Source organism: Seriola aureovittata, chromosome 10, assembly GCF_021018895.1.
Source record: "Seriola aureovittata isolate HTS-2021-v1 ecotype China chromosome 10, ASM2101889v1, whole genome shotgun sequence".
Taxonomy (NCBI): domain Eukaryota; kingdom Metazoa; phylum Chordata; class Actinopteri; order Carangiformes; family Carangidae; genus Seriola; species Seriola aureovittata.
This window is the reverse complement of record NC_079373.1, coordinates 27485710-27498581: the sequence shown is the minus strand read 5'-3', so window position 1 is coordinate 27498581 and position 12872 is coordinate 27485710. Positions and strand designations below refer to the sequence as shown.

At 42.0% G+C, this 12872-nt stretch overlaps 1 protein-coding gene across 1 annotated transcript; it reads left to right on the top strand.

The window, feature by feature from the left end:
* The first annotated feature begins 773 nt into the window (after positions 1 to 773).
* Positions 774 to 12872, top strand: glsl (glutaminase like). Its single transcript, XM_056386210.1, has 22 exons — positions 774 to 926; positions 1482 to 1625; positions 3206 to 3306; positions 4567 to 4616; positions 5239 to 5431; positions 5607 to 5739; positions 6012 to 6078; positions 6219 to 6331; positions 7303 to 7432; positions 7720 to 7787; positions 8293 to 8456; positions 9147 to 9205; positions 9409 to 9453; positions 9571 to 9629; positions 9831 to 9897; positions 9981 to 10031; positions 10861 to 11037; positions 11302 to 11433; positions 11584 to 11676; positions 11758 to 11819; positions 12196 to 12336; positions 12651 to 12872. Exons 2-22 carry the CDS (start codon positions 1579 to 1581, stop codon positions 12730 to 12732), a joined length of 2034 nt encoding a protein of 677 aa, XP_056242185.1. The 5' UTR covers positions 774 to 926; positions 1482 to 1578; the 3' UTR covers positions 12733 to 12872.

Here is a 12872-nt window from a genome sequence, read left to right as displayed (position 1 = left end):
TTTACTTAAGTAATTTTTTAAGTAAATACTTTAGTATTTTTACTTAAGTAATATTTTGACTAAGCTACTTTTACTTGTATTTGAGTAATATTTGACAAGGAGTATCTGTACTTTTACTCAAGTAGTGAAGTTGTGTACTTTGTCCACCTCTGATCATTTCATGCAAACATAAAATTAATTTTTGATCCAGAACCTTTTTCCTCAAGCCAGTGTCAAGTACTTCCAAGCTCCTGGCGACACCTGCCTGACAGAGCAGGAGGAAGAGCGAGTTGTCTTCCCTCCCAGAGACCAGGAGAGGCAGCACAGGTGACAGTTCAAGGCAGCGACGGGGGAGAACACTTCCTGTCCTGGGAAGGAGAGTCTCCAGAGGTGAGACTCACTTCAGATATCACTGTTTCCTCTAATGAATATCAGATCTATATTCACACACACTGCTCTCTGATTATCTCTCAGCTGTCTTCTTGGACTGAACTCGGGCCCTGCAAACTGGGCCAGTGTTAGCCGCCTGGTGGAGGCCGTTTGCAACCAGCTCTGCGTCTTCACCCGGTGGCCACGTGGTCCAGAGGGACCGTGAGGACTCGCTGGTCATTATGTGGCCATCAGAGAGGAAGTGCTGGTCGGCCCCAGGTTGATGCTCAGACCAACATCCAGCTCTTTGGATTGGATCGAGGACTCAGTGGTAAGAGTTTGTCATAAAGCTGTTGGTGTGTTGGAATCTGTTCTGTGATTTATCTTTTAATGAAAGATGAAAATCCTAAAACAGTGTGTTTGTCTGTGTGTTCGAGGTGCTGGCCAGACTCTCCCTTCAGCAAAGGGACTGTCCTTGGTTCAGGTGGGACAAGGACAGTCCTTTAACTTCAATGTCCCGGAGGAGCAGCCTGGGCCCTACGATTTGGATTACCTTCAAAATAAAAGTCTCAAAATTGGTAAGAGGGAATTATTGGATCTGTTGTACAAAACCTTTTGCAATTTATACTGCCCACTACTGTGGGGACACGTGTGTTTAAACCATCAGTGTGAGGTTGTTGTGTTCAGTCGTCACAGCTTCTAAAGGCTTTCTGAGGGACGGCTGCAGTGACTGAGGTCAGTGTCAGGATGAGTCTCTACGACATGACATAAATTGTTCGTATGGACTTTAACCTTTATATTAACAAGCTACATTTTAATTACAGATAATTACTGTCATTTTACACAGATTTGTTTGTAATTTAAGAAAGAAGAAAAAATACTGTGTAAATAATACAGTAATTTGTCTTTACAAAAATAGGAAATAAATGTAGTTGATTATTATTGGCATGATGCTTCAAATAGAAGTTTAGCTGTTAATTCACAGATCATTTCTGTCATTTTACAAACTTTTGTCTTGTCAAATTACTGTTAGAAAACGTAGTTATTTTCAGTAAACTTAGGATTTGTTTTTACAGTGCTGACGCTGGGAGTGTCTTCTTTCCCCTCCTCTCCAAACATCCCATTCATTACAGAAGGTTCACAGTCTGCAGACACTCAGAGAGGAACGTCCTCGTCCTACACGAAGACACTCAGAGAACACCTGGACTAACCTGAACACCTGGAGCGTCGATGGAGAGCAGCCAGAGCCAGGAGGCGGAGGACGGCTCGTACCTGTGGTGAGGAGGGACACTGTCCCGCTCTCTTTGTTCTTCTCAATCCGTCTCATAAAGACGCTGCGATGTTTTCCATGTCCTGAAGCTGGAAACCGTCCAGCTTTACATTCCTGCCGCGCTGGTGAGGGACAGGCTGAGACGTGGCAGAGCTTTCAGACCAGAGACAGAGAGAGAGAGACAGAGAGAGACAGAGAGAGAGACAGAGAGAGAGAGACAGAGAGAGAGAGAGAGAGAGACAGAGAGAGAGACAGAGAGAGAGAGAGAGAGAGACAGAGACACGGAGAGAGAGAGAGACAGAGACAGAGAGAGAGAGAGAGAGAGACAGAGAGAGAGAGACAGAGAGAGAGAGACAGACAGAGAGAGAGACAGAGAGAGAGAGAGACAGAGAGACAAACGACAAACATCAGACAGATCAGAAGTTAGTTCCACACTGACAAGAGAAGATGTTCCCACAGATGTTCCCACAGATGTTCAACAGTGAGTGTGAATCAAAGCTGTCAGATTGATTGTTGATGTGTGTTTGCAGCTGATAAATGAGAAACTAAAAAAATAAAAACTGCTGTAACGTCCTGTCGAATGTTCAAATGCAAATAATCAGATGAACCGAGAGGAAACGTGATTATTTCCTGTGTGTGAAACAATCAGAGTATTTATGACTTTCACTGATCATCACAAGGATTTATGATTAATCGATTCATCTTCTAAATGTTTCAGCTCCAGTTTTATTCTTATATCTTCTTATATCAGACGTGAAGCATCATCATCATCATCATCATCATCATCATCAGAGTTGCAGCCGGTCCACACCCACGTGCTTTTATTATTACAAATAATATTTTATTGTGTCGTTTAATTAGTAAAAATTCTTTATATTTTATAAGTGAAGTGAAAAAGTGTTTGAAGAAGAACTGAGATGATTCGTCAATCAACAGGAAACAAACTGACGACTATTTAGAGAAAGATCAATCGTTTAATCAAAGGAATAATCTGATAAACTGATACTGAAAGTAATTGTACTTGTACTTAATGTACTGTAATGTTTTATTTCACTATGTGTCAGTAACAGCAGCAGCATTAGTCAGAGATACTTTATTTATCCGTTAGAGGAAATCCATGTGTCCAGTAGCTCATCATCATCATCATCATCATAATAAAAATAAATATTGAACAATATTGATTAAATGAATCCACTTCCTTTGGCTGAGGTGTTAAATAACTGACTTTTATACATATGAGTTTTTGTTCGAACAGTTTTTAAATCATTGTTATATTTGGTTTAATTGTTGTTATATTATTTATTGTTTTATGTTCATATTTCTTATGAAACATTTGGCTCATTATTTACAGTTGAAACGACACAAATAGAATAAATAATTCTCTGTAGATAAAAAGTCTCGCTGCTCTTGTAACATAAAATGTAATAATAGAGTTAAATCAATAAATCAATCAGTGGTTCATCTTCAGAGAGTGAGGGCTCCTTCAGGGAGTCTGGTGACAGTTCAGTGATGATGAGGAGGATGAAGATGAAGATGAGGATGATGAGGATGAAACTCTGAACACATTGTTGTCCTTCACTCGTTCAGTTTTCAGAGAACTCCTTCTCTCAGACGCAAATGGAGGAAACGTTACGGAGGTCTGGACGGAAACAAGCTGCTGGAGCCCAATAAAGAGGCAGACAGTAAAGGTCTGTGTGTGTGTGTGTGTGTGTGTGTGTGTGTGTGTGTGTGTGTGTGTGTGTGTGTGTGTGTGTGTGTGTGTGTGTGTGTGTGTGTGAAACACCCTGTGATTAGTGGTCTGTGATGGATCCTGAAGTGGGCGGAGTCAGCTGGAGTCTAAATGGAGCTGCTGAGACTCAGTTCAACTTTATTGACAGAACATTTTCATTGTGTTGCCAAAACACAATTATCAATCAATCAATGGAATTAAATAATGAAAGAAAGAAAAATGTCAATAACAATATTAATATAATAAATACGATATAATTACTTATAAAATTATTAGAATAAATTGAAATAAATGAAATAAAGAAAATGAAAAAAAATATAAGTTGTACACATATAGATATATATAAATATGCAAATATGCACAAACATATAAACAAACATATAAACATACAGATACAATAAGTAAAAGTAGTTTTCAAATAACTCAAGAAAAAGGAGACGTGGTGGTGAACACATCTGGTTTCTACATTTCTATATATAACTGTCTTCTGTTGAGACAAGAAGTGACATATTTAGCAGCCAACACTGACACACACACACACACACACACACACACTGACACACACACAGACACACAGACACACACACAGACACACACACACACACACACACACACACACACACACACACACACACACACACACACACACACACACACTGCTCTGTATTTTAAGTCTATATGTTTTGGCTGTGATGTAAATACTCACTGTAATCACACACAGTCTGCTGAGAGTCACTTTTACACAAACAGGAAACAGTTTGGACTTTTATTTTGTAACCTGTTTGTCTGTGAGCTGCAGTTTGTTTCTTATTTTATTAGAAACTTACAGATGAAAAGATTCATGTCCTTTAATCTACCTGAATATTTCTGTGTTAAACTGATAATAAAAGATATTTTTGTTCATGTTTTCTCTCTCACACTGTCAAATAAGAAGAACAGCGTTTACTGGGAATAATAAACACAAAGAGTCACATCGCATTAAAAAATAAAACAATGAAAAGTTTTAAAACCAGATTCACAAAGAAGGAAATTCAATCAATTTAAATTATTTCCAAACTAGTTAAATAATTATGTATCAGACAGTTTACAGTCTTTTTTTCTGTTACTACAAATAAAGGTTTTACAAATGTTGATAGAGCTGATGTAGATCCATGTATCGTCAGATAACGCTTTATTTCTACTGAAGTGTTTCCTCTGCTCTTCTTTTCTCCTCCGGCAGATGATGGAGGGATGACAGACGAGAACCAGCAGAGGAACGTAGAGAACCAGGTAGAACCTGTTCTAACATGTTGAACATGTTTCCTGTGCAGCTGTTGTGACAGTGAGACGTTCAGCGTCTTAATCTGAACACAAACACAGATTTTCTTTATAAAAAAGAAGCTGAAATCACTTTATATTCAACACTAATGTTCAAATATGAAATACACTGTGTTTAGATGAAAACTAAACCAACCTATACTGTACTTTACTTATAAGATTATGTTTTAGAAAACAAGAGCTGCAGCAGCGAGTCCATTAATCTGTTGGTCAAATTAAATCAAGTTTATTTATGAAGCACATTTAAAAGAACCAGAACCAGAACCAGAACCAGAACCAGAACCAGAACCAGAACCAGAACAAAGTGCAGGACAATAAAATACCACGAAGATGACGAGCTAAAAGCTGAAGTGTCCCACAGTCTGAGACACAGGATCAAAGACGGATCTGAGGACGTCACTTGAACATTTTTCATTATTTTACATCATTTTAGGAACCAAAGAATCATTGATTATTAATTGATAAAATGATGCACAGATTATAATATAATATAATAATTATAATATAATTATATAATATAAATAAAAATATACCTCATTTTCCATCTTTCTGTTGACGTGATGATGTTTCCCAGAATGCAGCTCCCCGCCCAGCACCCAGGAGCCTGATCCAGAACCAGGTCCAGAGTCCAGTCAAGAGTCCGGTCCAGAGTCCGATCCAGAGTCCGATCCAGAGTCCGGTCCAGAGTCCGGTCCAGAGTCCGGTCCAGAGTCCGATCCAGAGTCCGGTCCAGAAGCCCATCAGCCTCGTCAGTCCTGGACCTGCAGGTACAACCGGAGCTAGAGATCTGGTAGAAGACAACTTCCTGTTCTGCTCCATTATTTATTCTTTGTCCATCGTTGTTGTTTTTTTTATGTGTGAGTTTGTTTTATGCACCTGAAACCCACAAGGCCGTTAGATCATCTCACAACATAACAAACGATAAGGTGTTTGTGTGCGCAGTGGTGCCGGTGTCGGTCAGTAACGGCTGCCTGAAGCCTCCCCTCCCTCAGGCCGTGGTCCAGCCGGAGGACCGAGGTTTCCCCCCCTCCCAGCCCTGGTTCCCCCCCCAGCAGAGTCTGTCCAAACGCAGAGCGTAAGTCTGAAAGTCAGTGTTACCTGAGGCCAGGTAAGCCATCAGATCAGACAGCAGCAGCTACAGGAAGGTGAAGCTTGAAGTGTTCAAGAGGTTTTATGATGAATATAAAACCAGATGAAACCAGACACTGGACTCTGAGCTGTGTATGAAGAATAACTCCTGATTTATTAGACATAATAATTTTTATCAGATGAAACAGATGAAAGTCAGATTCTGGTCTTAACTGAGTTTTGAGTGAATGTGTATCAGAGCGTGTCGTGTTGTTCCAGAGCCGCTGACGTGCTGTTTGACAGCTTCGCCTCCGAGGGAAGAATCAACGTCAACCAGTTCTTCGAGGTATTTTTACTGTAACACGCATCAAAGATCTCTTCCCGCCAAAATCACATGAAGCTTTCACGTGTGTTGTTGGTGTTTTGGATGTTTCGGTTGTCGGGGAGTTTCAGGAACACTTTGGGTGCGTTTGTTTTCTCTCTCAGGCCATCTGGAGCTCCGGTCTGCACCGGTCCGACCCTCGGCTCAGAGAGTGTTTCTTCCATCTGAGAAAACTGCAGGACACTGAGGGATCAGTGGACAGAAACGCCTTCCACAGGTCCTTCTGTCCGTCCTTCTGTCCTTCCTTCTGTCCTTCCTTCCTTCTGTCCTTCTGTCCTTCCTTCTGTCCTTCCTTCTGTCCTTCCTTCTGTCCTTCCTTCTGTCCTACTTTCTGTCCTTCTGTCCGTCCTTCTGTCCGTCCTTTCATCCTTCCTTCTGTCCTTCCTTCTATCCTTCCTTCTGTCCTTCTGTCCTTCTGTCCTTCCTTCCTTCTGTCCTTCCTTCTGTCCGTCCTTCTGTCCGTCCTTCTGTCCTTCTGTCCTTCCTTCTGTCCTTCCTTCTGTCCTTCCTTCTGTCCTTCCTTCTATCCTTACTTCTGTCCTTCTGTCCTTCCTTCTGTCCGTCCTTCTGTCCTTCTGTCCGTCCTTCTGTCCTTCCTTCTGTCCTTCTGTCCTTCTGTCCGTCCTTCTGTCCTTCCTTCTGTCCTTCTGTCCTTCTGTCCTTCTGTCCTACTTTCTGTCCTTCTGTCCTACTTTCTGTCCTTCTGTCCTACTTTCTGTCCTTCCTTCTGTCCTTCTGTCCTTCCTTCTGTCCTTCTGTCCTTCCTTCTGTCCGTCCTTCTGTCCGTCCTTCTGTCCTTCTGTCCTTCTGTCCTTCCTTCTCGGACAAGATTCAGTCTTCCTTCTTCAGTAAAACCTCTCCATGACCCTCTCTCCCCTCCCTGCAGCAGATTTTTCTGAAATCATGAATCTACCTCTGAGGTTTTGCAGATGACTCACTGTTTTATTTGCAGCTACAGTCTGACAGTCAGACCACTTGTGGTCATGTTTCTGGATCTTTTTTTGGGTTGCAGGTCTCTTCTGGTTCAGGTCCAGGAAGCTGTCATAAGTTTTCATGGTGGTTTGTGGTGTATATGTCATGTTTTTGAGCGTGGTTGTTATTCTGATGGCGGTCTTTGGTAGCGACTCTAGCTGTGGGCTTTGTGGTTGTTGTGATGATGTTGGGTTACCGTTGTGCGTCCTGCTGTAGGTGCATCACAGGATTCGTCTCCCTCATCCTGAAAGCTCTGCAGGGACGATTCGTTATTCCAGATTTTTCTACCTTCACTGAAGAGACCCAGAAGTTGTTCTCCAGGTGTCGTCAGCTGTCGTCGGTGCAGGTGAGTTCTGCTCAGACACCTGTCAGCAGATTAGATTCTGGGATCAGTTTCCAAACATAGTGTTGAGATATGAAGACTACAAACAGCCCGTCCAGGCTGGTGGACTTCTGATCTGAAGTGACGCTTTCCGTGGGCGAGGCACCAAACTGAGAACTGCTCAGTACGTCACAGTATCATGTTCTATATGAGTGTGATTCAGACAGAGTCAATATGTCTGGTCAGTGTTGAAGAAGTTTAGATTTTTCAGTCTGAATGACCTTTGTACTTTTCTGTATTTGTCCAATCAGGAGAAAGAGAAGGAGTGTGTGGACAGCAGCAAGTGGGGAGTCTCAATCTGCACTGTGGATGGACAGAGGTACGTCTGATACGATACCAGGGGAGGACAGTAACATAGTACTTCTACTTGAGTACTATATGTATATTTCTCCAGTATCTGTACTTGAATTGAGTTTTATTTTTTGGAAACTTCTGACTTTTACTTCACGACACTTAAAGACAAATATTGTCCTTTTATGAAGTACTCTTACTTTGAAGCAGAGCTTTTAGTTGGAAAATGAATTTCCTTTTATTTTGAAAATGTGAGAGACCAAACACTGTGGAGGAAAAACAATCAGTCAGTCATGTTTGAACCCGTCAGTGTCCTAACGATGGCGACGTGAGATAAAGACGAGGCAGAAGATTCTGTGTTTGAAGGTTTAGAAATAAAGAAAATATTCTTTATAAACTTCATCACTGACGACGATAAGAAATAAGAAAACGACACTGTCTCCTTTTGTTGTCTGAAAATAAGGTATAATGATAATATTCATTTATTAAAACATCCAGACAGATTCAACAAATGTCTGTCCTCCGTGTGTCAGGTTGTCTCTGGGGGACTGGGCCGGCTCTCTGGTTCTGGGTGAGGTGTCATGGCCGCTGGTGTACGGCGTGGCGGTGGACCTGCTGGGCTCAGACCTGGTCCACAGATACGTGGGTGTGGAGGAGTTCTCCAGATACGACTCTCCGTTCACACTCACTAAGAAAGGTCCAGGGTCAAACTAAACTCTCCTCGTCCCTCTGATGTCTCCAGTTTCTGAACCTGCTGAAGAACATTATTTTGCTGATCAATAACTATTATTTATTAAATTAAAATAAGAAAAACATTTGCATTTTTTCTTTGTTTCATATGATTTATAAACTTGTAATGGAAATAACTTGTTGATCAGAATCAGTTTCTTTGGTTTCCACAAACTTTTAATTGCCAGTGTTTTTACTTTTTAGAAATGAAGTGATTAATCGTTATCACTCTGCTCAGATCATCAATCATTATCTTTGTATTTGAGATTTTTACACTGATCAGAAAAGTCAAGTAACAAAAAAGTTAACCTAATTGTTATTATAAAAATGTTGATTATAGCCATTTTTAAGTATATTTTTTGGGCTTTTAATGTCTTTATGACAGCACGGTAGAGAGAGACAGGAAATGGGGAGGCAGGGAGGGGGAGTGACCTGCAGTAAAGGGCCGTCCGATGCGAGATTCGAACCGGGCCGACTGCGGCGAGAACTGTGGCCACTGCAGCCACTGCGCCACTCGACACCCCTGATTATAGCCATTTTAATGTGATCAGCAAAACAAAATTCTCAGAGTGAATATCCTACCAAGACCTCTGACCTCTGACCTCTGACCCTGTAGAGCAGCAGGAAGTAACAGTCTGATGAATGTTTCTGTTTGCAGGAATCCCTCACAGCCCGCTCACTGAGACAGGAGCCATTGTTACTGTGTCTTTACTACAGGTAACTCCATCATCATCCATCCATTAATTCATCCATCATCCAGGTTTTGAGTGTAGAAAATGAAGCGTCTTCTCGCTTTTAATTAGAGAATCGAATGTTTATTGAATATTATTTTTACCTGATCGTGTAAATGTGTTTAATATTGTGATATTTAATAAACCAATTAATCAATAAACCAATTAATTAACTGTGTGTGTCTCCAGCTGGCGGGGAGGCTGTGTGCAGAGGAAGAGGAGAAGTACGACTCAGTAAGTGATGAAGACGACAGGTGGAAACAAAAGGACCACACACACACACACACACACACACACATACTAACTGAGTGTGTGTGTGTGTGTGTGTGTGTGTGTGTGTGTGTGTCGCAGGTGCTGAACGTCGTGCGGAGACTCTGCAACAAAGAGCACGCCCACCTGAACTGCAGCAGGTACAGACTCTGACACCTCTGCAGTTAACTGTTAATAATAATCTGAAGAATGAGGCTAATGTGACATCATTAAACTATGATGTCACACTGTGCCGATGTCACACTGTGATGACGTCACACCATAAACATCCTCCGGACCAATCACAGTGTATCTGCGTCACACAGCGGCTCTGAGTGTGTGTTGTTTTTGTGTGATCTCAGTTATCAGAGCAGCAGGACGTCCAGCGTCAGACTCCACGCCCTGTCCTTCTACCTGCAGGAGAAGAAGGTGAGGAGCATTTAAAGGTGAGAAGTCACCGTTGGTGTGGAGTGTGTCCTCTTGTCGCCTCTAACCAGACTCCTGTGTTTCAGTGTTTCCCAGAGAAGACGGACAGCAACGCTGCTCTGGATCTGATGCTGCAGGTAACACTCACCTTAAAGATCTATGTTCCCGGCAGGTAGAGAGACTCGTTGCCGTGGGAGATTCACCTCATAATCAGGACCTCCATCCTCCATCTTGGTCCTGGTCTTGTGTCAGAATCTAGTCGTAAGACCTGGTCTGTTTTAGTTCTTACTGAGTTCACTTGCAGCTGTGATTCTAGAGTCTCGAATCAGCGTTCATCACAATAATATGTCATTAATAATCTGACACAAACACAAAATCTACAAAAGCTAAACCTTTTTTTTTTATTATTCCTATTGTTTAGTGGAATTTTCAAAATATAAATACAAAGAACAAAAAATAAATAACTAAATAACTTCAACATTGTCACATAACCCACATTATTAGGTCGGTTACAGTCAGTTTATTTTAATTTAATAATCATTAGATTGAAAATAATAATAATCTTGTATGTGCAGCAACATTTGTTGTTAAATTGTGTTTTTATCAGTTTTCCTCGGGTGAGGTCGTATTATTCATTATCAATAATGTATGACAGTTATTTTCTTTAATAACTGATTAATTGTTCAGTGAATAAAATATCTGAAGTCCGAGTGAACAGATTCAAATGTTTTGTCTCAGTTCGTTGTCATGGAAACCAGAAAATATTCACATCTGAGAACATTTTCATAATCTCTTAAAACATAAACTTCAAACCATTCATCAATTATCACAGTTACTTTTCTGTCACTTCACTAATCAGCTGTTTGATCTCTAGACTCCTGGTTGGTTTCTGGTGGTTTCTGGGTAAATCTTCAAACTGCCATGAATATTCTTTATAATCAGCCTCGTGTCTCTTCTGTGTGACAGTGCTCCTCAACCGAGGTCACCTGTGAGTCAGGAGCCGTCATGGCCGCCTCCTTAGCCAACGGGGGGCTCTGTCCGCTGTCAGGTGACCAGGTGTTGTCGCCGGCGACCGCGCGGAGCATGCTGTCCATGATGCAGGTGGCGGGGATGAAGGATTACTCCACAGCTTTCCACTACAAGGTCCAGCCTCATGTTTCTGTCCCGCAGGAGTCGACTAGAGGAGGAGAAAATCCTCAGGACAACGTCATTAACGACCTGAAACATTATCTTATATAATTATATCATCATATATATTTACCTGTTTATTTGTTTATTCTCACATCAGCTCAATTTGTTTAAGACTTTCTTCCTTTAAGGTTTAAAAGAAGATGATCTGAATCTGGATCTGACTGTGTGTGTGTGTGTGTGGGTGTGTGTGTGTGTGTGTGTGTGTGTGTGTTGCAGACGTCTGTGCCGGCGTCGTCCAGCAGCCACGGCTCCCTGCTGGCTGTGGTTCCTGGTGTTTTGGGTCTGATGGCGTTTTCTCCAGAGTTGGACGCCTGTGGAAACCCCTGGAGGGCCGTCCACTTCTGCCAGGTAACACCTCCACCTGAAACCGGAAGTAGATATTCACTTACCAGGGGACACAACCAGTATTTATTTATTTTTGATTGGGTTTAATTTGATTAATTTCTTGACTGAGTTTTCATCGGGTTTGTAACAATAAAGTGACTCTTCTGTCTGTAGGAGCTGATCTCGATGTTTCAGCTGCACAGTTTCGACATCAGGACGCCGCTCAGGCAGATTCTGGCCTACAGACAGTGGAAGACTGAGTCTGAGGTCGAGCTCCTCTCTGTTCCTTTACTCTGATCCCAGACCAGTTTATGTGAGTGCTTCTAAAAGGCCTCCTCTCCTCCGCAGGGATACCAGATCATGAACGTCCTGCTGGCGGCTTTTAAAGGAGACGTGCAGTCCCTGAGGAGGTAACCTTCGTATTTCAACGTTACATAACTTTCCCTCTAGCGCCGACATCAGGTCGCATTTTAATCTGTCCAGCTCTTTGCTTTATGATCAGATACCTGCACCACTAACGAGTTTCCCATCAGCCCCTGCGGGACTTTCACTGTGTCCCACATCCATTCGCACACAAACTCTAATCAGGTTTTTTTTACTTGAAGCAGACAGACTCTTGTTCTCCCATAATGCATTGCACACAGGAGATGGAGCTGGATGGGGGTGAAATAAAAAGATAAACAGGAAATGAACAACAAACACATTTAGAGCCAGAATAAAAACAAAGCTTCAAGTCGATTATTTCTGAGGCTGTATTAATGTCTCTTCTTCTGTGGTGGTCTGCAGGTACTTCCTGTCTGGAGTGGACGTTAATGCTGTCGACTACGATGGCCGGTCGGCTCTGCACGTGGCGGCCGCCGAAGGTCACACAGAGGTCATCCGCTTCCTGCTGGAGAACGCTGGAGCGAACCCCGCCCTCAAGGACAGGTGAGGCCACACCTGCCGAGCGCAGTCTGTCACCACGAGCCTCCGCAGGATCTTCAGACAGAACAAGAGTTCAAATCATTATCTTTTTAAAACAAGTGAAAAAATTATAAATGATAAAATGTTTTTGTTTCAGAGAAATGAGAGAATGAGTTTTTGTTCCTGTTGGATGTTTCTTCATTTTCAGGTGTTTTCATCATTTTATAGTTTCATATAAACTTTGGACATAGATTGTATATAATTGTATATAATTGTATATAATTGTATATAATTTACATGTTGAGACAGTGTCTGATGTAGTTCTGTCCTTCCACCAGGTGGGGGAGCTCTGCTCTGCAGGAGGCCCGGAGGCACAGCAGGGGCTCTGCAGTTCAGCTGCTGCAGGGAGCCACAGTCTGACCTGGGACCAGTTAGACAGAAGCTGGTTCACAGAGATACATGGGTGACTCAGATCTGAAGAACTGGTCTGGGTTTTATCCGTCAGATCAGAGCTGCAACAATTACATTATATTAAATGTATTTTTATAAAATGTTGAAAA